General features: G+C 48.7%; 1 protein-coding gene across 1 annotated transcript in view; it reads right to left on the minus strand.

The window, feature by feature from the left end:
* Positions 1 to 1,964: 1,964 nt before the first annotated feature.
* BDH1 (3-hydroxybutyrate dehydrogenase 1) overlaps positions 1,965 to 25,770 on the minus strand; it is a 44,482-nt gene continuing 20,676 nt past the window's right edge. Inside the window, exons 4-7 of the mRNA XM_084638961.1 lie at positions 22,921 to 23,031; positions 16,013 to 16,154; positions 9,242 to 9,394; positions 1,965 to 4,367 (exon numbers count right to left, since the gene is read on the minus strand). Of these exons, the coding sequence (XP_084495087.1) occupies positions 3,898 to 4,367; positions 9,242 to 9,394; positions 16,013 to 16,154; positions 22,921 to 23,031 (876 nt within the window). The 3' untranslated portion in view covers positions 1,965 to 3,897. The remainder of the gene's footprint in view (positions 4,368 to 9,241; positions 9,395 to 16,012; positions 16,155 to 22,920; positions 23,032 to 25,770) is intronic.

Raw genomic sequence — 25,770 nt, forward strand, 5'->3', positions numbered from 1 at the left:
GCACCCCAGCACTCACAGCTATTGAGTCTAAGGGGTAGGCGCCCTTTGAATTGCTGAACCTGTCTTTTGTACAAGCCACCTTCTCTGCTGTGTTCCATTCGTATCTGAGAGCGCATTCTCTGGCTCTGAGCCCCTGTAATCAGAACCCTGCCCTACCTTTGTAGATAGCTCTGTGTCTTTAGGAAAGACTCCTTCCTTTCCTCATTGAAACAAACACACTACAAATGAGACAGAGCGCTTTGTTCACAATGTAGTGTCACGTTTTCTTAGCTGAATGTGGGATAATTCAACAACCAGAATTTTCAACACCTTCTTTGAACTTATTTTTAAAAGTGGCTCCTCTTCACCATTAAAATACTGACTTGCTGACCCCTTAAGCACTGCCAATGCTTGTTTAGGATCAACAATCCTCGTTAGGGGAAATGTGAGCCAGAGATCTCAATTTAACATGCTTAACTGATTTGAACATAGTTAATTACTGAATTAGTCTGGCATTCTCATGGATGCTTTTTCTAGGGGGCTTCTGCCCAAACTCTACACTTATGAGTGTATCATGGGGGTCCTACTCCTCCCCCCCAATGCACATAGGGTGGCCACTGCTGCATCCCCAGACTACCAGACAGTCCGGTACTTCCAACGATGGAGTAGGCCTACCCCTCCGGCGTGACCCTGCCCCTGCTGGCATGCCCTCATGCATACAGTGCCCACAGAGGGTGCCATTTTGAAGAGCACTGGGCCTGATTCTGGGAGATGTCCTGACCTGACCGAGTCAGAGAAAGGGACCCAGATGACATCACAATCTCCACCAGCTCAGCTAAACCCCAGCCAGCACCTGGCATGTGTCATTTCCTTCAAATCCCCCCCACCCCCAAGTTCTTTTCTCTCTCTCTCTCTCTCCTTTTGCCTTCTGTTTAATAGGAGTCTGGCTTTGCCAGACAAGACTGTATATTTTGTAATGTTGCTATAAGCCTCTGACCAGAGAGGGAGTTAAAAGAAATGCCATAAACAATCGGCTCCCGATACAAGTTTACCAGGTCTCAGAGTGACTCTTATACTATGTGCTGTGGCTGTTTCTCCAGCAGTGAGGATGCAAACGAGAGTCGAGACCAGAGACAGAAGCTGCATTTCCTATCTTTGTTGTCCTTTCTCTCTCCTTTGTGCCTGTGCATTGTTTTGTCTTTTAGGAAATGGGATCGGACTTCAGCAACAACAGCTCCACCCCATCTCAACTAACTTCTTTCGATGAGCACATCGACTGTCATGCTATCTGAAAGAGCGTCGGGCAAGGTGTCTTTTCTTATAAAACTCCCTGCAGCTACAGGGAAAGTAAATATGGTTAAAATAAAGGCCTTATTTAATACTTTACATTTCAAATGTTTTAACTGCTTTTCCTTCTTTTTCTATAGCTTTAATAAAAGGTTAAAAATTGTTGAAAGGCGTGTTTGCCATGGTACCAATCAGGCTGAGGTCGCTGGATGCCAAACCCGGAACCTTACTGAAACCTGTTTAATGTTGGACAGTTTCAGGGTCCTGTTAACATCTTTGACACTCTGGGACCACTTATTCCATCAAATTAATGCAACATTTTTGGTGTCCCTGGTTAGGCTCAACAGGGCTCAACCCTATAGCTTTTTAATGTGTACAGCTCTCATTGAAGTCAATGGGCATTTTACACAGAATAAGACCTAGATGTCCGGGTCTAAGTAGTCACTATGTGTGAGTCCGGTATTTGTCATGAGATAGACTAGACTGATTTAATTACTTATAGTCAGAATCTTAAAGAGCCCAACTTGGAATTTAGAAGACCACAGAAACCTATTACAATTCAACAGCTGTGTAAAGTGTGTGCGTGCACATGTCCTCTGGTACCAAACCTGCAGAACTCAGGTGTTAATGTTGGGCCAAGTCCAGATGTAAGCCTCTCACCTTAAATATCAAAAAACAAAAAGCTGGAGCCTGTGGACTTTATCACCATTAGTTTTAATGTTAATCAAGCCAAAGGATATTTTGATCATTTCCTCTTTCTACTTGCTACAGTACTTACAACAGTGCAACAAATCCTCTCTCTCCATTTTCTCTAAGAAAATTAACTCGCAGTTACATTTTTGCTCACCTCCCACGCTTGAAAAATGTAACACTCAGCACTCCTCTGAGAAAGGCTTTTTTGTTGCTGGTGTTGATTTTTATGGATGTATTTTTCTGTTTTTTTTTTACAGTACAAAATAATGTTTCTAAGTAAGGCTGCGATGTTGGCAATTCTTTTAGTAAATTTCATGGCAGAGGTGTGGGGGAAAATGTATAAGTCACAGAAGAGGAGGGGTGGGAGATTGAGCCCACCCCACACTCACCTCACGGCAGTGGCTCCTGTCCTATGCGGCAAGGCTTGGCTCCCTACTCCCAGCCTTGTGACCTGGCACAAGAGGTCTCAGTGCCATTCAAGTTTGGCCCTTTTGCACTTTTGTAGAGGGATCAATGGGCCAAACCTGAGTGTCACACCATGGATTAGGTTGCAACGTCACTCAGGTTGGAGGCCTAGTCAAATGTGTTTTTACAGCCATTTCCAGTATTTCATGGACTTTATTCAAATTCACAATTTCTGTGATCACTATGACCTTTATGACAAAATCGTAGCCTTATTTCTCAGTCATGTAAACATAATAACCATCATGGATATTAAACTGCCCTTAAAGGTTATTCCTTTTTTAAATTGATTTTCTACTGAAGATCATATCCAAACTACATTAGCTAGACAAATGTTTCAGCTCCATGACTCCTTCCATGTAAATTATTACTCTTATTATGTACGGTTTGTACTGCAGTAGGCCTAGAAGACCCAATCAGATCAGAGCCCCATTGTGCAAGGCACTGTTCAATCCGTGCTAAGAAGGTGATGTAAATCTGAGGTCCCAAGTGAAAAAATGACATTCATCGTCAAGGTGAATGTAACGGTTGGTTCTGAATGATCCTGGCAAAATACAGGAAAACTGGTTCTCATATGGAAATGGGTCAGTGCTGCTGCTGCACTACATTACGTCAACACTAGTGCAATTAAACATACTTCAAAGCTTTTTACTTTGAAGTCACAGCGTTCAGCTACTGCTGAAGAAATGAGAAATATTAACATGGGCTGATCCTGCAGCCTTACTCGCCTGTGCAATGCTTCTCACACTCATTGGCCTCAATGGAATACTCATGTGAGGAAAGAACAGCTGAGAATAAGGGCTTCAGGGTTGGGCACATGATCTATCCAACTCCTTGGAAAGGAAGTGTATGGGAGAGAAAGACTGAACAGCTCCCCTTGACACAGTTTCCATCTTCGTAAATGTAATGATTAAAGGACAGGATCAGCTGCTAATTTCAGTGCTTAGAGTGCTATAAGATGGGATCCCTGAATTAAAGAAACCAGCAGGATCTTGTGCTATTATGACCAGTCCCCGTAACAATCTTTGCAGCCCTTAGCCATCGATCTGCAGCAATATGCTATTGCGACAGGAGGGCCTGCGGTCTGTGGTGTGAAGGCTGCCTCCGAGTCAGGAATGGTCAAAGCTGGTGTAACTCGGTCAGCGGAAACTAGACTGAAAATCCCTTCAGAGCAATTGTAAATTCAATGAGGAGCGTAACTTGGCATCTGATTTTGGAAAAAAGAAGGAATATTTGAAATAAATAGTACAGAGCTGAGTCCCTACAATATACATAAACACATTCCTGCCTACGAAAGGTCCCATGCAACAATTACTGCCTTTTAAATTACATTCAAATGTTTAAATTAACCTTTTAGATCTAAATTATGGTACCTTGAAATCAGCTAAAAAAAATACAAAAGTGACTAACGGGAAATTTGTACAACATGCCCTTTGAAATTAACCTCCCACCTTGGCAGCCTAGCGACGAGATGCCTCAGTAAATGTAAATCCGATCCGAAATAGCAGCAGGCAAGTGCGTCATGATCTGCACGCGCAGCCACCAGTAGTAATCCATGGGGTGGTAGCGGGTGTAGGGGGAGGACGACGTCAGTGCATGGGTGATGCTGTTGATGACTGGCGAGGTGTCTGGTGAGCCACTGTTGCAGTAACTCTCCATCTTGGTGATTTGCTCATCCAAGTACTTCCTGCCGTAGTCTTTGCGCACAGTCTCTGGAAGCTCCTTCCACATTTTCTCTGCTATGGCTTTAATTCGCTCAGGGGTGTACAGGTTGGTGGCCCCTATGAAGTTCCCAGGTTCCACCACACAGATCTTCACTCCTTGGGGGTGCATCTCGTACCGCAGGCAATCGGAGAAGGCTTCCACCCCAAACTTAGTGATGCAGTATGACGATCGAGCAGGGCTGCCCATCCGACCCATCATGCTGCTGATGTTCACCACACGACCTAGGAAGGTGCCAGGTAAATCACAGGGACATCAGCAGAAGGAATGAGCACTACATACTCAACACATTCGATTGACTTCAGAGCCTGTTCTGATGCTCCTGAAATCTCCTGGGCCTTGGGCATTTTTTCTAGTTGGGTGTGGAGTACTGTGTGTAATCACTGTGACTGTGTGTGCAAATGGGATAACAGTGCATGTCAATTGCTAATTGTGGTAATCAGCAAACCAGGGACAAAAGGCTACTCAGCCAGTGAAGCTGACATGCCAGCGCAGGGAGGGACTCAGGACAGCTGATGAAAGCAAAGGCACCCAGTGCAAATTTCCTGAGAAATACAGGGCTGAGACCAGTTTCCTCATAGTTCCTTGGGCTCCTCTCAGTTCCAAGTCCCCAGCCCTTGCCCTTTTGCCCAGCAGCTAATCTCACCCCGCAAGGGAGGAGAATGGTCAGAGATTATCCCTGTGCTGGGATAAACTGAATTTCTGTCTCATGTTTTTGTTCAGTTTTGCTGAACCAGAGGGTCTGTCTGGATTTTCCCTGGGAGGGGTGGGGCAGTGCAGCTGTGTTGTCAGTCGTACAGGTATGTGGCTGCACAGAGATACACAGTCCAGCTGCACAATGTGTTTCAAGGATGCTTAGTGCCTTGGTTGTATCCAAATTCATTATTGTTGCCAAAGGCACGGCAGCAGTGTGAGTGTACAGCAAAGTGCACCAGTCGTTACAAGACAGTTGCATATGGGCTGCAGCATATAGAGAGACTGGAGGGTCATCAGCAAAGAGCTAGATCTGCCTGAGTAGAAAACAGCCGCCAACCCACTGGAAGGGAGGAGGGTGTTTTGCAATCTGCCCCTCTGCCTGAAATACCTTGGAGATCATTCCTCTGTTTCCATAACAGCTGGCCATCAGTCACAACCCTTTCAGAAACGGTGTTTCAGCCACATGGACTGGCAGGACAGAGCTAATCGCCAGAGCTAGGCAGGACTCTAGGGTCTCTCTGAGCACCAGCCTGGGCATGCTGAGTTAGCAATACGAACACAGGAAAACAGCCGGCTCCCAGCAACAACCTTAGAAACCAGAGGCAACCCACCAACTTTAGTGGAGTGGCTCCGAGTTTCTGAGTGGGTAATCGAGAGCACAGTTTGGTATTTCATAGTGTATGAAAATATGAACAGAAGCAGTTAGGAGCTAAGTCATCCCCTGGGCATCTAGGAAACCTGTCGCTGGGCTGCACCGAGAGGCCTCGTGGGCTGCTGACCCCTGATTACAATTGCAGTCTGAAGACAGATTTAATTCTGTTGGTGGCTCTAGCTGTGGGTTGTTGCAGTGCAGGATGGGCACGTGCCCATGGAAAGCAGTGCAGTGCTCTCGACAGCCACCCACCCGCCATGGAGTTTACATTGTTCTCCAGGAGGCAGATTTAAATAGCAAGTTAGAACTGACACAAAGTTACGTTCTCTAAATTCAGCTCCTCCTGCTGCCTCTGCTGCCCTTCTGCGTCACTGTCTCGGCGGGGAAGCAAACAAACCTGCCGGCTGCAAGGCACTCGTGGGCGTGTGCTGATTCCCACACAGCGAGGCTGTTGGCATAGCTGCTCCCAGAGCAGCACAGGGTAGTGCAGCCACCCACATACCCAGCATTCCTGCGCCTGCCCAGGGACGAGAACTACTAGGAAGAACCGGGAGCAGAACTCTGCGGCCAAAGTCAGCCTCACCCGGCATGTCTGACAAATGCAAAGACTGCAAGGAGGAGACAGCTGCAGGACATGCCCTTAGATTCTGACCTTCGTCACATCAGAATCAGCACTACATGCAGGGTGACAGTGAGGCACTAAGCAGAGGTTGGGACGAGGAGCTGGGCCAATCCTGTGCGGTGGGAATTAAGGGTGCTCAGCAGCAGGCCTTTATGTAACTCTCAGACCACATGAATGGCTGTCCTCAAAGCCCCTGAGTTTGTACAATAGTGAGGATAAAAGGTCCAGGGTGACGCAGGCTGCCAGGAGGAGACTTCCTGAGGACATGGACATGCAGTGAGTGGAGCAGCCTAAGGGTCCTTGCTGGTTTGGCAGCACCAAGTGCTATGAGCACACCTCTGCTGGGCTAAAAGGCTGGGCCCATGCAGGCGGGGTTCAGCCCTGGAGGACTCTTTTCCTGCGATGGCATGGCTCGGATGCCCCCGGCCTGCGGTTGTGCCTAGAGGCCATTTGGAAACCTCGACTAGTGCCATTTAATTGGATGTTGTAATTTCCTGCACTTTCTGTCTCTCACTGCTGTTAGTGTAACACCCCAGACACAGCTGTCATACCTGTAGTGTGCTTTGAGGTTAAGAGTTGAAATTTAATAGCTTAGCTGGCTCAATATGGGACTTCCTTCCCCTTACGTCTCTCTGCAAAATCCATGTGAACCCCAGGTTTGTGATCTTTAGTTTAGAAACCCCATTGCTGGCAGCTCCGCACTCACTATAACGAGCCACCCGACACTAACAGTCCCCGTGTCGGCCGCTCCGCACTCACCAGGACGAGCCAGCCGACACTAACAGTCCCCGTGTCAGCCGCTCCGCACTCACCAGGACGAGCCACCTGACACTAACAGTCCCCGTGTCGGCCGCTCCGCACTCACTATGACGAGCCACCCGACACTAACAGTCCCCGTGTCGGCTGCTCCGCACTCACCAGGACGAGCCACCTGACACTAACAGTCCCCGTGTCAGCCGCTCCGCACTCACCAGGACGAGCCAGCCGACACTAACAGTCCCCGTGTCAGCCGCTCCGCACTCACTATGACGAGCCACCTGACACTAACAGTCCCTGTGTCGGCCGCTCCGCACTCACCAGGACGAGCCAGCCGACACTAACAGTCCCCGTGTCAGCCGCTCCGCACTCACTATGACGAGCCACCTGACACTAACAGTCCCCGTGTCAGCCGCTCCGCACTCACTATGACGAGCCACCTGACACTAACAGTCCCCGTGTCGGCCGCTCCGCACTCACCAGGACGAGCCAGCCGACACTAACAGTCCCCGTGTCGGCCGCTCCGCACTCACCAGGACGAGCCGCCCGACACTAACAGTCCCCGTGTCGGCCGCTCCGCACTCACCAGGACGAGCCGCCCGACACTAACAGTCCCCGTGTCGGCCGCTCCGCACTCACCAGGACGAGCCGCCCGACACTAACAGTCCCCGTGTCGGCCGCTCCGCACTCACCAGGACGAGCCAGCCGACACTAACAGTCCCCGTGTCGGCCGCTCCGCACTCACCAGGACGAGCCGCCCGACACTAACAGTCCCCGTGTCGGCCGCTCCGCACTCACCAGGACGAGCCGCCCGACACTAACAGTCCCCGTGTCGGCCGCTCCGCACTCACCAGGACGAGCCGCCCGACACTAACAGTCCCCGTGTCGGCCGCTCCGCACTCACCAGGACGAGCCGCCCGACACTAACAGTCCCCGTGTCGGCCGCTCCGCACTCACCAGGACGAGCCGCCCGACACTAACAGTCCCCGTGTCGGCCGCTCCGCACTCACCAGGACGAGCCGCCCGACACTAACAGTCCCCGTGTCGGCCGCTCCGCACTCACCAGGACGAGCCGCCCGACACTAACAGTCCCCGTGTCGGCCGCTCCGCACTCACTATGACGAGCCAGCCGACACTAACAGTCCACGTGTCAGCCGCTCCGCACTCACCAGGACGAGCCAGCCGACACTAACAGTCCCCGTGTCAGCCGCTCCGCACTCACCAGGACGAGCCAGCCGACACTAACAGTCCCCGTGTCAGCCGCTCCGCACTCACTATGACGAGCCACCTGACACTAACAGTCCCTGTGTCGGCCGCTCCGCACTCACCAGGACGAGCCAGCCGACACTAACAGTCCCCGTGTCAGCCGCTCCGCACTCACTATGACGAGCCACCTGACACTAACAGTCCCCGTGTCGGCCGCTCCGCACTCACCAGGACGAGCCAGCCGACACTAACAGTCCCTGTGTCGGCCGCTCCGCACTCACCAGGACGAGCCGCCCGACACTAACAGTCCCTGTGTCGGCCGCTCCGCACTCACCAGGACGAGCCAGCCGACACTAACAGTCCCTGTGTCGGCCGCTCCGCACTCACCAGGACGAGCCGCCCGACACTAACAGTCCCTGTGTCGGCCGCTCCGCACTCACCAGGACGAGCCGCCCGACACTAACAGTCCCTGTGTCGGCCGCTCCGCACTCACCAGGACGAGCCGCCCGACACTAACAGTCCCTGTGTCGGCCGCTCCGCACTCACCAGGACGAGCCGCCCGACACTAACAGTCCCTGTGTCGGCCGCTCCGCACTCACTATGACGAGCCACCCGACACTAACAGTCCCCATTTCGGTCGCTCCGCACTCAGTGTGACTAGCCACCCTACAATAACAAACCCAGGGCCACCTGAGATGCAGCAGGAAACAATTTCCCTGATGCCACTGTAGCTTCTCCAGGCCAGCAAGAGCAGAGCCAGTTTATTTACAGAAGGGCAACTTGGGAGGTGCTTTTGGCCACATATCTACCATGTCCAGCAACTCCAAAGCAGTTAAAAGGAGTTATGAAACCCATCTGGTGATGGACTAAACCCTGCACTCAGATATGATGTGATGGACAATAATATAGAACCCTGCCCTTCGGGGGAAAGTCACTCACAGACTGTTTGGGCGGCTTCTCTGTTGCCCTTCACTGAGTGGTGTTCTTTCGCACCCACTGTGTCCAGGTGTGAACACTGCCCTTTTCTGCTGGTAGCATTTCACACATCCCTCACACCAGGAGCAGGACAATGGGAATCAGCCCTTCGTCCAATAACACACCCGAGAAGCAGGAGAGCAGGGTTACAAACATGCTTGGGGGATGCTAACATGCAGGAAATCACTCACCTTTGGCCCTCCGGATTAGAGGGAGGAAAGCCTTAGTGGTTCGGATTGTCCCCCACAGATTCACTTCAGCTACCTCCTTGTAGGTCTCCAAGCTGGTGAACTCTACTTCTCCGAACGTGGAGATCCCAGCATTGTTCACCAGCCCCCAAAGCCCTGCAGATTAAATCCAGCACGAAAAATCACCACTTTGCGATTAATGACAGAATCCTGGGAAAGGGCTTTCTAATGGATTATCGAATCATATTGTGCAGCTTTTAATTACAATAATACCAAGGTCTGATAGCACTTTTCATCTGTGGCTCTCAGAGCACTGTACAGAGGAGGTCAGCATCATTTCCCCCATTTCATAGATGGGGAAAGTGAGGCACAGAGATGTGATGTGATTTTCCCAAGATCACCCAGCAGGCCAGTGGCAGAGCCAAGAATATAACCCAGGTCTCCTGAGTTCCAGACTATCCACTAGGCCTCACTGCCTTCCCATCTTAACCCATAAAGATGAATTCCAGAGTGGAAAGAACCCAAATCTGTGCTCACCTAACTGAGCAGACCATCGTCACAATCTGTTCAGCAACACCTAACTCAGGGAGAGCATTACAAATCATGTTAATGAAATTCTAAATGAAATAAATACAGAATCTCCTTCCTTCTCCTTTATCAGATTAAAACATAGGAAAAAAAAAATCCTGTCTCCAAATGCAAACAAGAACTGGTGAGATCGAGCAGAGACAATGGAGTGTTGTCCAGAGTTAGTTACGTGCCGCAGTGCAGGCATACAAGGAAAGAGACACTGGAAAAAGAAAATGCCAAACAAACTGTCTCTGTAAATCCAAATTTATCATAGCTAGACTGGGCTGAAATGTCATGAGATCATCACAAGAGCATTAGTTCTCATACAACACATAGCTGCCCATATTTCCCGTGGCCTGCAATACTGTAAGAGCCTAACAGTACTTTGGTGCTTCCACTCAGGAGGTGCAGAGATCCTGAAAATGACTGAAAGGAGAAAGATCAAAGTTTGAGATCTGGATGCAGATTCAGATTGTCCCTTCCTCAGACCTCCATGTTATCTTCATGGTGAAATAAAACCCAGGTAACCACATTACAGGGCACAGTGCAGATCTGTGCCACTTTATTTCATAACCCGAGAAACATTCTTTGTGAATTGGACTAAAAAGAAACTACATCCAAAAGCAAAAGCCAGACATCCTCTCCATAAAGGGCTTATCTGCAATAGAGCTTTGCACCGCAAGGTTGTTAACCAATTTGTAAAGGCTAGTATGAACACTCCCCCAAGCCCTAAGGTAAATGACAAACTTTTGTAGTCTGGAACAAACATGTAGGAAGTGTCCAGACTAGCTTTTACAAATGGATTAACTGCCTCAAAGTAACTGTCAATCCGCTAATTTGAGCTAAAAACTGTAGTGCTAACATAAAAGCCAGAAGGTTTGCAATGCCGGGGGAGGGGAGTGTTTGATATGTGCACATCTCTCCTGCCTCTTCCTTTTGTTCTTTCTTCTAGGAGAAAGAAGAGGAAACTGACCACTGCTGTTCTCATCAGGCATCAGTGATTACTGAATGGCTAGAGGAGGAATGTGACATAATTTGAACCAACTTGATACAGGAATCTACCTGCCATAAAAGACTATTGCCAAGTCCCATGAGATGGCTTCGGTTTGTTGTCTAGTAAAAGCCAAATGCTACCTGCTGATTGGGGGTGTTTGACAGAGCCCATGTTCTGGGAATTAAGCCACAGAGGGCAAACTCCTAATCTGCAGCTGAGAATTTTGGGCTGTTGGACGTTTAGACATGTACTTAATCACAGTAATGTGTTTATTTTATACAAATTACAGAACAATTAGTCTCTGGCTTCCTCTGTATTACCTCAGTTAGAGCCTTACTCTTCCCCGTGGCAGTTCTCTGCTACCAGGGCTGAATTAAGGACATTCTTTAGGGGAAGGAAATTGCCCGTTATCTAAGTGTTCCTAACATTCCATCAGATGCCCGTGGGCAGCTGTGGCTTTCACAGAGCAGAAGCTCAAGTGCTGTCCTCTCCTCACAGTGAGGTGTTTCCGGTGAGTACACGTCTTTCTCACTCAGTCTGAAGACAAGTCAATTCCGGCCTCCCCGCTGGAGCCAGTACAATCTGAGAAAGCGTTAACAGTCCGAACCAGCTTTGCAGGAAACTTCCCAGAGGGGTCTCCGTTTCTATGAATTATTTGCTTAGCTGATGTGGTCTTCTAAAAAACATTGTCTCTAATCTCCAGTCGTCCAGACGTGGCCTCACGATTGCCCTTCTGGGTTTACAAGAGAGCAGTATGGCATCCACTACTGGCCCAGCTCAGCACATGAATATGGGAAGGGAATCCATTAATGATCCTCCTCCCCAGGCCTCTGCTGCCTCTGAATGGGGCTAATTATGCCTGTTACTTTACAAGCTGCAATGTATTAATTAATAAACAAAACATAATTAGCACCGATCTTCAACTCTTTTCACCAACATTTGTCCCAGTCCTGCATGCCTTGCGCATCCAGAACTGTTGTGGATTTTAACGGCCTCAGTGGGAGTTCTGGGTGCACACGGCCTTTAGGACTGGCTCCACTAACTAGTTAATGTTCACAGTGCCCTTGTGCAGAAGGCAAGCCTCAACGTCTGCATTGGGCAAATGAGACACAGCCTCAGCGGATGACTTGCCGTATGTGTCAGACCTGAGACTAGTACTCAGAAATTCCTCCCTCGCCCACTAGGGCAGGGCCGTGTTCCCCCTCCACCCACCCTCTCTCCCTCCCTGTAAAGTGAACACCACAAAGGCACAATGGTCTGATATAGCAAATGAACAGTGCAAAACAAAACTGCTGGCAGTCTCGGGATGGACAGCTCCAGAGACTGAGGGATCGCTCCTTCTAGGGGCGGAGCACTCTGGCCCCAGTCTAGCAAAGCACTTAAACTGGTGCTTAATTTTAAGCAGGTGAGTGGAGCCCCACTGGCTGCTGTTTATTCTGGGAATGGAGCAGCCTTCACTGGTACAAGCTTCCCCACACTGTCCTGGGTGCTTCAGCCGTGATCTTCCAGGACGACCAACTTCGGAAGCGAGTTCTCTCTCTACATCTCCACTGGCACTGCCAAGGAGGGTACCAATGCTGACAGGATTACTTTGCGATGTGGTCACCTCTCTGTTTGAATCTGGATGGAGACCCACCAAACAAACGTGAGGTGGTAGCAGCTTTCACCTATACACACAGCCAATCTGGACTAGATTCCAATGGGCAGCCTGCAGGTGGGAGATGTGGGTTCTGCTTCCCAGATTCGCTATGTGACCTGAGGCAGGTCATTTAACCCACTTGTAAAACGGGACTAATGACGCTCGCTCCCTAGGATGTGGGGAGGTTTGTGAGGCACTGGGAGAACACAGACACAGCAGCACAAAGAGATGTTATTACAACCCTGCAGATGAAGTCCCCTCAGCTTCCAGGAGGCCTAGCAGATGAACTGAATCCGGACAGAACATGAGGAAACTTCTCCAGCCTCACAGTGGGGTTTATAATAGGGGCAGATTACACAGCTGGTTCCATGCCAACCTCTCCCCTAGTTTACTAAGAGGCTGAGCTCTGGCACGGCACCACCTGGTGCCCAAAGCGTGCATGGCACCAGTCCCGCTGATAACACAAGCAGGTTTTCCATTCAGGATGAAGAAAAGTTTGGCTCATCAAAACTCAGGGCCAGCACCCAGCTCGAGCCTGGCACCGCTGGCGTGAACCGGTGCCCTGCCGCCGCTGGAATTTTGGGGGGATTTTTTGAAAGCCTGAAGAGGGGGTTTCAGGATGGGGTCCCTGTTGAGTATGGGTTGTAGTTGTTTGATGGTACCCCACATGAGGGGTTCCAGTGAGGGCAGGTAGGGGACAACTAGGGGTGTGAGGTCAGAGGGGGTTTTATTTCTGTACTGAAGCAGGTTCTCTTGGGATCTTTGGGTGGCCTGTTCAAGGATACAATCCACTACATGGACACCACTTGACACCCCAACATCATCAATTTATCAGCGCTACCCCACGCCGGCGCTGAATTATCTGTCCTCTTCCAGGGGCTGAATTTCTGACCCACTACAGACCCTGATATCATACTAACATTCAGAGGACTAGAATTCCGGTAACTCTGCCTGAAAGAATTCTGTCACAGCAATCATGAGATCACCCACACAAACCATGCCCCTACGGACAGGCATAAGAAAAGAGAGTCATCTGACTGGACACCCTACACTCTTGATCGTTACATTGACTGCTTCAGGGAAAACATTGACTGTGAAACCCTAACAAACACCATATCCACACAATCTCTCCACTGCTGGGAGGGTAGCTATAAAGCCCCTGAAATCCAACCACCAGAGAGTGACCAAACCAGCAGGCAAAGGGGCTGCCATCGTAGTCCTCAATCATGATGACTATGCTAATGAGGCCAAACAACAACTCTTCACATAGCACCTGCTCTACAGAACTCAGAGAAGACCCCATACCAGAATTCACCCAGAAATGTAAGGATATCATCAAATCCTTCCCCAGACAACTCCCAAAGAAATCCTACAACCTCATCCCCCACAAGCCCACCACGGGGACCTTCTGCAAGCTTCCCAAGACACACAGACAAGGGAGCCCAGGCAGCCCCATAACTTTTCTAGGCCCTAAAAATTAAGATTTGAATAAAGAGACCGTTGGAATAAGACATGAATCTAATCTATAATCCACTAACACACCCCCGTACACACACAGCTGCCGCCCTCCCACTTCCCTTCTCCCCATGACTGGAGAGGTGTTAACAGGCTACTTCCCCTGAAACGGTCCCTTGAAATATGTGTTAACTCCTTATGCTAAACAATCTGTTCCACCTTGTGTATAGCTGTGACAGCTGAGTTCATCTCCCAGATCTGAGGGAGAGCTCTGTGTAAGCTCAAAGGCTTGTCTCTCTCCCACAACAGAAGTTGGTTCCATAAAAGATATTACCGCCCCCACCTTGTCTCCCTCATAATCCCCAGTACACATACAAAATGATGGGGTCTAAATTAGCTTTTGCCGCTCAAGAAAGAAAGCTTGGCATCATTGTGGATAGTCTCTGAAAACAGCCAAAAAAAGCAAAGAGAATGTTGGGAATCATTAGGAAAGGGAATAGATAAGACAGAAAATATCATATTGCCTCTATATAAATCCATGGTACGCCCACATCTTGAATACTGCCTGCAGATGTGGTTGCCCCATCTCAAAAAAGATATATTGGAATTGGAAAAGGTTCAATAAAGGGCAACAAAAACGATTAGGGGTTTGGAACAGCTTCCGTGTGAGGAGAGATTAATAAGACTGGGACTTCTCAGCTTGGAAAAGAGACAACTAAGGTGGGATAGGATAGAGGTCTATAAAGTCATGACTAGTGTGGAGAAAGTGAATAAGGAAGTGTTATTTATCCCTTCACATAAGAATCAGTAGTTACCCAATTAAATATATAGGCATCAGGTTTAAAACAAACATAAGGAAGTACTTCTTCACACAATGCACAGTCAACCTGTGGAACTCATTGTCAGGAAATGTTGTGAAGGACAAAAGTATAATTAGGTTAAAAAAGAATTAGCTATGTTCATGGAGGATAGGTCCATCAATGGCTGTTAGCCAAGATGGTCAGGGACACCCCCACGCTCTGGGTGTCACTAAACCTCTGACTGCCAGAAGCTGGGAATGGGCAACAGGAGATGGATCACTTGATAATTGCCCTGTTCTGTTCATTTTCTCTGAAGCACCTGGCACCAGCTGCTGTTGGAAGAGAGGATACTGGGCTGGACGGACTATTGATCTGGCCCAGTATGGTCGTTCTTAAATCATGTTGTGGATATAGCCCTAAGTTTACCCTCACAGGCAATTTGCAACAGCATCCTCCCACTGGGGGTTTCACCAAATGGGGGATGTTCTCCCTTATGCTGGGGCTCCATGGCAGACCTCCAGGGGAGACTGTGAGATACACGCATCCCCTGGCCATTCTGGATCACTCACTTTTGGGGCTGTGCTGGCCAACTGTTCTCAGCTCCTGAAGGGAAAGTGGGAGGTTTCAGATGCTTTGCTCTCCCCTCCTGCAGGACTTTCCTCAGTGGGCCCCATGTGTTGGACTGTGCTGGCGTAGCCCAGGGCCAAAGCTCTGTACTAGGAGAGTGTAGAGAGCCAGTGGGAGTCACTGTTTAACTGGGAGAGTGCGGGAGAGGGGGATGAGTAACTGAGATAGCAGCTGGCACCCAGTTGATTCTTAACACATATTTCAAAATGTAATTCCCGTTCAAACCATACCCTGCTGTCTACATTGCTTCAGGTGGCTCCTGCCCCACTGGGATGCTCCAGAAGATGCCCTGCTGTGCCTGGCAGTCACGGCAGGGCCCTGCTGCAGCATGAAAGAGGCTTATAAAGGCTCTGGCTGCATGCTGCAGCAGCTCGTGCTGAGGTATCAGAGCAGAGCTGGAGGTGGGCAGCACAATTCCCATGGGGCCTGAGCCATGTGGGGCACTCAGCATGCTCCTGGCAAGTCACACATTCGGATAGGTGAGGCTACTTTTAACCTTAGTGACAGAGAGTCTCACAGTGATCTGGGGGGTCTGGATGGGACAGCCTGCTTAGCACTGCTGCTGCCTGAAGCTTTATCCCTTTCACACACAGCTTTTAGAGCCTGCCCTGAAAATCACTTGAGGCTGAAGCCAAGAGAGTTCCTTCCGTGTAAGTCTGTGACACAAAACCCAATGAACAATCTCCCACCTTTCTGGGGGTCCTTCAAACTGGCACTCATATGCTCCACCGCTCGGTCAATCTCTTGGCTGTTGCAGACATTGAGCTGGATAGTTCTCATTCGCTCACTCTTCATATTGTCCAGTTCTTGAGAACCTGCTTCTCCTTGGTCCTAGGCAGAGGAAAAAAATCAGTTTACATCTGTTCGGGACTCGTGTGAAGTTTGTGCAAGAAGAAAAGGGCCAAACACAAGCCAGCTGCTAAAAGAAAACCATGAGAGTTCACAAAAAGAAAAGGAGGACTTGTGGCACCTTAGAGACTAACCAATTTATTTGAGCATAAGCTTTCGTGAGCTACAGCTCACGAAAGCTTATGCTCAAATAAATTGGTTAGTCTCTAAGGTGCCACAAGTCCTCCTTTTCTTTTTGCGAATACAGACTAACACGGCTGTTACTCTGAAACCTGTCATGAGAGTTCAGTGGGTGGTTACTGGATGGCTGGCTTGCCCCTGCAGCTCTGGGATGGAGGGGAAAGCTCTTTTCATAAGGAGGGAGTTACTCCCCCTGGAAGAATATCCCTCTGGGAGACCCTCCCCTGACCATTTAGCCCTGGCTGCTGAGTCTCCCACTTAATCTGCTTTGAAGAACTGCTCCTTTCTGAGGGAAAGAGAGAGTGTGAGATTTACTTCCACATGACTCAGACTTATGGGGCTTCGGTAATGCCCCACACTGAGAGCGAAAGGGGGCTGGGTCCCTCCTTCCTTTGGGCAAGTAACTCAGCTGAGTTGAGTTGAGTTGAGACTTGCTCTTTAAGATTCATGTTTGGCTGGGAAACGATAACATATCGTGTGCAGAAAATCACCCAGCAGCAAGAGTGGCTGTAAGCTTAGCACAAACCCGTCCTTAATCACAGAATCAGGGCTGGAAGGGCACTGGGGCACCTAGTCCAGCCCCTCATAACGTGTGGGCATCTCTGCACCCTTCTTTCCTATAAGCCACTGGCTATGCTGGGTTCTCACACACAGAGGTGAACATGCAGATCAGAGGTGCTTGTGGCCCTGCTACTGCTCAGGATAGTGCCTCGAGGCCAAAGAACCTGGCTGTCCCTCTCTCTCTCAGCAGTTTTCCCAGAACAGATAGACCATGGAAGAGACTCTCCCCAGGGCCGGCTCCTGATCACTCCCTCTCTCTGTTCCTATCTCCCCTTCTTGGCACCTTTCTTCTCAGCTGAACATGCCCAATCCCCTCAGTGGGTCCTTTCAGAATTTACATCTTAACCCCTTCACCATCTTTACTGCCCTTCTCTCCAGCTGATCCAGGCCATCCGGCAGCAGGACACTCCAAACCGTTGACACTGCTCCAGAGATCACACATGGGCACATCCCCTTGGCTGCATTTACTCTCACTGCATCCTTTTATTACACACCTCTTTCTCAGCAAGCTCGCTCTCATTGATATGTCTGCTCTGAGCGGTTCCCCCAGCGGTGTGGAAATGTGGGCTGTGTTCACGTATCCACCTGGACTCTCATTCGGTCACGTTTTACACTGTATTCTAAGCTCTCTCTGCTCTTGCCTCCTGTCCCCCAGCACACGCCGCAGCTCCTCCCTCTCCACATGGCACGGTTTGGACCTGATGCTGAGATGTGGCTGTGAATTTCACAGGCTAATCCCTTCTCAGGACCAGTCCCTTGACTGGCAAGACAGCACTAGCTACAGGACAGCCATGGCCATTGCACAGATCCCTTGGTGACGATGGTGAAAGTCTGGCTTTGAAAAGCCTTGTGTCCTCTCCTTATTGCGAGAAACTCCCTCTGCCTCCCCTCCACAACGTGTCATCGGGAAACAGTTCTCTTTTTCTTCTGCACAAGCCAGTCACACAGCTCGTCCCTTGTGTGACGGCAGCCGAGCTCCAGTCTCCTTCCTGCTGTACCCTCTCTAGCTGGCTCTGCATTAGTTCCCTGCTGGTTAGCGTTAATATGCAAGCACTTTAGGGCTCTTCTCTTCTGACCTTTTACAACTGATTTGGCAAAACATCCCTGAGAGAATAAATCTGCCCTCACCCTCCTCTCTAGACTTGTAGATGAGAGAGCTGGGAGAGACCTGTCAGAGCACCCAGCCCACAATGCTGGGGCAGGCCAGTTTCTGTGGCACATTCTCCAGTGCTTTGTACTGTCTAGTTCTAAATAGCCCAAGTGACAGGGCTTCCCCTGCTTCCCTGGGCAGGCTATCCACCGCCTACGTTCTCCCTGAGACTGAGGATTGGTCTCTACTTGGAAGTGATATCAACATAAACTACACCGGTCATGGGTGTGAAAACCACAAATCCCTGACGGATGTAGCTATTCCGTGCTTCCATCAACACAGGGAGGTGGTGTTCCTGCACCGACAGAACAACCCCTTCCATTGGTGTAGGCTGTCTACACACTATAAGGCTATGCCGACATAGCAATGCTGATAGTCTCCATAGGGCGGACATACCCTCAGCCTACCTTTCCCCTAGCTCAGAGCCCACTCAACCAGAAGGCTGATCCTCCCATCTGTCCAATCCCAACATCTCACTGTGTTGGCAGAATGATGGCCGCTGATCCCTAAGTCCCTGTACTTCTGCTTCTTCCAAGGATTCTCCTGAAGGCTCCTCCTTTCCCAGGCCTCATCTGCTCTGGTTCGTGGTAGGATTTCTCTGGAGTTCATTAACTCATATCTCCGATGTCTTGTCTATTCTCTTCTCCATCTTTCCTTGGCATGCCTCTCCTGTTCCAGTGTGGGCTGTGTTAGCAGTGATTAGTATTTGCCCTTATAAGAAGGCATCATGTGCTTGATTCACACAGAAACATTCTGAAGAGATGCATATGAAAATGCAGCACGTTCAGACCCATGTGTAGCTTTTTGGATTGCTTGTTTTGATTGTGATTGGAAAGACAGCTTAGTGCAGATGTTGGTTGCCTGCTCAGACACAGGTGGTGCTGAGGTCACTGTGTGTAGGCCAAAAAAGTCAAACAACACACATACAGCACATCTAGAGATGCCAGGAAGAAGTCACAAAATGCAAGCATGCAAATTCCTCACAATCAGAAGACAGGGCCGGAAGAAGTAAGAGAGGACAAGTGAAACAAAAAAATACCTCTCCCTGCCCCCATGGCAAACCTTGGAGAAGCTGGGAAATCAACTCCCAGAGAAGAAAATCCTGCAGCCCAGGTTCAGTGGGGTGGGTCACAATGACCATGTCACCAAGTGCTGGAGGTATTGGCCAGGACTACACAGAGAAACAGGCATCTTTTGTGAGAATTCAGTTCCCATTGCACAGCCTCCAGGCCTCTGTGCCACAACTACTTCTAGAGATACTTTTCAGCATCGTAAGGTCCCCTGGCCACTTCACCACTGCCCCTTCTCCCTCCCACAGCTACAGAGCTACCTTGGCAGGACCAGATTCTTCTGTCCCCCCCACCCGACATGTTGAGCTAAACCCCACATTGACCCGTGCTGAGAAAGGGACAAGGGGTGGGACCCTGATGGCCAGGGTGGAGAACAAGCAGTGGCCAGGGGACACAAGGATGTAGTGCTGCCCCCTCTGGAAAGGAGCAGAGTCAGTTGTGCTGACCGCAGATGCCCTCGCCAGCAGACTATGCCGTGTTGGGGATACGGTGCATGGGCTGGCGCGGTACTCTGTTTTCATCTCCTAGTGACCTCTGGAGCAGTATCCAGACATCCTGCCCTCTGCTATGTGGAGAGGAGATGCTGTCTATGCCATTTTCCCCATTGCATGCTGGCTCTACAGGGGCAAGATTTCAGCCCCGGATCTGAACCCTGCTGCCATCTTTCTGTTTCCCGGTTACCCTCCAGTGCCCCCGGGCTACGACCTGGTGGCCCCATCAGCCTGGTCATGGTGGCCCTGCAATGCAGCATTTCATCTTCAAGCCCTGGGAGCCTCCTGTGCCATCCTATGGGCCTTTCAATAAACTGTTCACATGCTCATTTGCTACCCCATTCCCCTGGCTACTCACTCCCCAACAACGCCATAAGGCCTGAGCATGTGAGAGCAAAGCAAGCAAGGACTCCATGACACGCCTAGCAGCTGTGTAGATATCAGAGAGGTCCAATGGAGACAGATATGTTGCTGGAAAAATACCTTCTTCATCTTGTGTCATCTGGCTCCTATAGCTATTAACCAAAGAGGTGAAATAAGGCTGCTGCAGGGTGATGCTTACTTGGATCCAAGCTGCCATTATCTTTGGCAAGGAATCAAAATGTTTGGAAGCACCTGGTTGTGAAATGATGCATTTATAGAACCACAGTGGCAGATCCTCAGCTGCTTACTTGGTTTCCACTCATTCCTGATTCAAGACAAAACTCTCCCTGACTGCAGTTTGAGTTTCCCTGTGTAAAAATCAAGCAAGGAGCTCAGGGTTTGATCCCAACAGAAGATTTTGACTAATTAAAAAGTAGCACCAGATGTTCATTGCACACACACTATTCATTTGCATGTGGAGTAGGCCGCGGAAAAACGTTGTCAATCAAACCTATGGCCTTGAAGTGCAGCTATACTCTGCAAAGGTGACAACGTGAAAATGATACTCTGAAGTACTGCATTCATTTTCCACCAATCACTTCTAGATCAATTCACTTAATTTACATACTAAAAGACAACTCTTCTTATTCCCACCTCTAGAAATTCTATCTGGGATCTGAAAACCGTGCTGGGTTTCTTTCTGCCTCTAAGATCATCACCAGTATAATCGTTCTGCAATCAGAAGTTTGCTCAGTTTTGCTAATGATGCTTGAGGCATGAATCAAATTCAGGTCTCTCTCCCATAGCAGTACTGGTTCTGCAGGGCTAACAACAGAAACTTGGATTAGTCCATAATGTCAGGATATGACTTGAAGACTCACTGGGAGCAGATCTGCTGAGTAGGCTTTTGCCATTTTCACAGTCACTTTTCTGCTGATAACCCCTTTGAAGGCCTGTTGGCAGCACTTGCTATGGTCTCACTCTTTGAAGAACACACCAAGGGGAGTCCAGCAGAAAGTGCCACATCTAATTCCTGAGTGAGAGGCATTATATGGAACACACTCTGCCGAGCGTTGGAATGGCGTTCACAACAATGCATCCCCAGAGCCACTGCCAGGCAGTTCAGGCCCAAAACATGGCTTATGTGGGAATTGTCACAGGCCAGGGTTTTCTGAAGTGACAGAGATTGTAGGTGCCCAGCTTGAGACACCATAAAGGAGCCTGAGTTTCAGACAGTGCAGATCACCCACCCTCTGAACATCCGCCCCTTTAAGGTCTCTCAGGTCGGCAGCCAAAAACCAAGGCCCCCCAAATCACTAGTCGCTTCTCAACATTTTTGCCGGATCTGCCCAGGTGCTGATGTTCATTCTACATCTCTTTCATCTTTAGTATCAGAGGGATAGCCATGTTAGTCTGTATTCACAAAAACAACAAGGAGCCCGGTGGCACTTAAAAGACTAACTGATTTATTTGGGCATAAGCTTTCATGGGTAAAACCCCCCCACTGAAGAAGTATTTTACCCACAAAAGCTTATGCCCAAATAAATCTGTTAGTCTTTACGGTGCCACCAGACTCCTCGTTGTTTTAATCTTTAGCTCTGCCACAGACTACACTGACAGACCATAATGTTTATCTTTTATTGCAAAAGCTCAGTAGAAATACTCAGAAAACAAGCGGCCACTGTTCTGTCCTTCAGGTAGTTTTAAAACAAGCAACAGTTTCCATGGACCTACAGTCCTCTGATGTTCTTTTGCTGCATAGCCAGTAGAGGGAGCCGGAGTTAATAAATGAACCCCTTTTCCAGAGCTGCACTACCACAATTGACAGAGACGCTGAAAATCAAATTTCCTTCATTTGAAACAATGCAGGAGGGGGAAAAAATTATACAATTTAAAAAAATAAATGAAAAGGCAAAAACGAGGGAATTATATTGAAAACATTTTAAAAGTACCTGGCAGTGTCTCTTTGAAGCAAATAATTTGGACGTGGGCACAGTTACCACTCTTTGGCATCCTACTGAGAACAAAGTATGTTCTCACAAGAAACTGGGTTGGCAGCAGGTTTCTGAATACCTAAATAAGGAAGTGGTAATGTGTTTGGACTTTGGAGGGGTGGGGGACGGATAGCTCAGTGGTTTGAGCTTTGGCCTGCTAAACCCAGGGTTGTGAGTTCCATCCTTGAGGGGGCCATTTAGGGATCTGGGGCAAAAATTGGGGATTGGTCCTGCTTTGAGCAGGGGGTTGGACTAGATGACCTCCTGAGGTCCCTTCCAACCCTGATAGTCTATGATTCTATGAAACCATTCCAGGGCCTCACGCTGACACAGTGGTCTGCATTCTGGCCCGTCTTACACCCCATTGAAACCCTCACTGTAATAAACAGGAAAATCAAGACAGAATTTGACTAGAATACCTAGGAATTGACTTCACTTCCATCAGTACTACTGCCTTCACTGGAGTCACTCCTGATTTACACTGGGGATTAGACATACCTCTGATTCTGGAAAATAGTAAATTTGTACCATGTGTCATCTAGTCACCAGAGGGTCAGGGGGTGGGTGCACTAATATATTAGTCAAAATACACTTTAAATAAATAGGCTTTATCAGATTAGGTCCAAAGACCCAGCCCGGAATTGACTCCAACATTCTGATTTGAGACAGTCCCAAGTCACTGTGTCCAGATTTTAGGTTCTGGCCCATTTTTAAATTGGCTCAGAGCCATGACATTTGGATCTGAATTCAGATGTGTAATTCCCCCAAATCTCAGGGTGGGTAGCTCTGGGGTTCTGGTCCTGGCCCATCTCCGATTCTCATGGAAGTGAAACAAATGCTTGTGTCATTTCCTGGTGTGACACCCACTGCTCGGAAATTGCACAGTGTGTTACAGTGCATGTGAATTAGATGAAGGACCAAGCTCTTTTATTTCCCTACCTTAAACAGGCAGCCAGCAAAGACAATGAAGCCTTTGGAGTGCAGGTGTTTGGCTAAAGAGAACCCAAATCCTGAGTCACAGCCAGTAATGAGCACAGCTTTGCTACCAATCTGTAAAACGAGATAAAATAAATAAAACATATTAAAAGAGAGTGTTTGAAACAAGTGAATTGCAGAGAAGGGATAAAACCCATATATGAGGTTAGAGGCATCCTCTCCCAGGGACGTCCTCCCAACTGTGGGCCAGTTAGTGGAATCTGGCACATCCCAAAGGCACCAAATATTAACCGCTGTATTCAGGGTTAGCTGAACTGAACAGGAATGAATAAATGCAATATGCAAACAAGAATTTACAAGGGGAGAAATATGTCAATGTGATTAAAGAAAGGTTGTAGTTTAATCCTACTCACTGCTTGTTTTCTGTGGCCAACCTATAACACACAAACCCTCTAGTTACAGGTTTTAGAGTAGCAGCCATGTTAGTCTGTATCTGCAAAAAGAACAGGAGGACTTGTGGCATCTTAGAGACTAACAAACTTATTTGAGCATAAGCTTTTGTGAGCTACAGCTCACTTTATCGAATGCATTCAGTGGAAAATACAGTGGGGAGATTTATATACACAGAGAACGTGAAACAATGGGTGTTACCATACACACTGTAAGGAGAGTGATCAGGTAAGGTGAGCTATTACCAGCAGGAGAGCGGGGGAGGAATCCTTTTGTAGTGATCATCAAGGTGGCCCATTTCCAGCAGTTGACAAGAACATCTGAGGAACAGTGGGGAGTGGAGGGGGGGGGGAAATAAACATGGGGAAATAGTTTTACTTTGTGTAATGACCCATCCACTCCCAGTCTCTATTCAAGCCTAAGTTAATTGTATCCCGTTTGCAAATTAATTCCATTTCAGCAGTCTCTTGTTGGAGTTTGTTTTTGAAGTTTTTTTGTTGAAGAATTGCAACTTTTAGGTCTGTAATCGAGTGACCAAATACACTCACATATATCACATTGGGATTGACAGAGCCAGAAGAGTACCCAGAAGTCACCTACTATAGGACAGGCCCAACAAAGAAAATAACAGAATGCCACTAGCCATCACCTTCAGCCCCCAACTAAAACCTCTCCATCGCATCATCAAGGATCTACAACCTATCCTGAGGACGACCCATCACTCTCACAGATCTTGGGAGACAGGCCAGTCCTTGCTTACAGACAGCCCCCCAACCTGAAGCAAATACTCACCAGCAACCACACAACAGAACCACTAACCCAGGAACCTATCCTTGCAACAAAGCCCATTGTCAACTGTGTCCACATATCTATTCAGGGGACACCATCATAGGGCCTAATCACATCAGCCACACTATCAGAGGCTCGTTCACCTGCACATCTACCAATGTGATATATGCCATCATGTGTCAGCAATGCCCCTCTGCAATGTACATTGGTCAAACTGGACAGTCTCTATGTAAAAGAATAAATGGAAACAAATCAGACGTCAAGAATTATAACATTCAAAAACCAGTCGGAGAAGACTTCAATCTCTTTGGTCACTCGATTACAGACCTAAAAGTGGCAATTCTTCAACAACAAAACTTCAAAAACAGACTCCAACGAGAGACTGCTGAACTGGAATTAATTTGCAAACTGGATACAATTAACTTAGGCTTGAATAAAGACTGGGAGTGGATGGGTCATTACACAAAGTAAAACTATTTCCCCATATTTATTATCCCCCCCACCCCCCCACTGTTCCTCACACGTTCTTGTCAACTGCTGGAAATGGCCCACCTTGATTATCACTACAAAAGGTCCCCCCCCCCCCCCCCGCTCTCCTGCTGGTAATAGCTCACCTTAAGTGACAGGTTTCTAAGCCCTGGTCTACACTAGGACTTTAGGTCGAATTTAGCAGCGTTAAATCGATGTAAACCTGCACCCGTCCACACAATGAAGCCCTTTATTTCGACTTAAAGGGCTCTTAAAATCGATTTCCTTACTCCACCCCTGACAAGTGGATTAGCGCTTAAATCAACGTTGCTGGCTCGAATTTGGGGTACTGTGGACACAATTCGATGGTATTGGCCTCCGGGAGCTATCCCAGAGTGCTCCATTATGACAGCTCTGGACAGCACTCTCAACTCAGATGCACTGGCCAGGTAGACAGGAAAAGAACCGCGAACTTTTGAATCTCATTTCCTGTTTGGCCAGCGTGGCAAGCTGCAGGTGACCATGCAGAGCTCATCAGCACAGGTGACCATGATGGAGTCCCAGAATCGCAAAAGAGCTCCAGCATGGACCGAACGGGAGGTACGGGATCTGATCACTGTTTGGGGAGAGGAATCCGTGCTATCAGAACTCCGTTCCAGTTTTCGAAATGCCAAAACCTTTGTGAAAATCTCCCAGGGCATGAAGGACAGAGGCCATAACAGGGACCCGAAGCAGTGCCGCGTGAAACTGAAGGAGCTGAGGCAAGCCTACCAGAAAACCAGAGAGGCGAACAGAGAAAAAAGGCGCGAAACGATTGTCTGCCCTTGCTTTCACGGAGGGAGGGAGGGAACGGGGGCCTGACGATAGGTACCCAGAACCACCCGCGACAATGTTTTAGCCCCATCAGGCATTGGGATCTCAACCCAGAATTCCAGTGGGCAGCAGAGACTGCGGGAACTGTAGGATAGCTACCCACAGTGCAACACTCCGGAAGTCGACTCTAGCCTCGGTACTGTGGAAGCACTCCGCCGAGTTAATGCACTTAATGCACTTAGAGCATTTTCTGTGGGGACACACACACTCAAATATATAAAACCGATTTCTAAAAAACCGACTTCTATAAATTCGACCTTATTCCGTAGTGTA

Source organism: Lepidochelys olivacea (assembly GCF_965140295.1).
Source record: "Lepidochelys olivacea isolate rLepOli2 genome assembly, chromosome: 9".
Lineage (NCBI taxonomy): Eukaryota > Metazoa > Chordata > Testudines > Cheloniidae > Lepidochelys > Lepidochelys olivacea.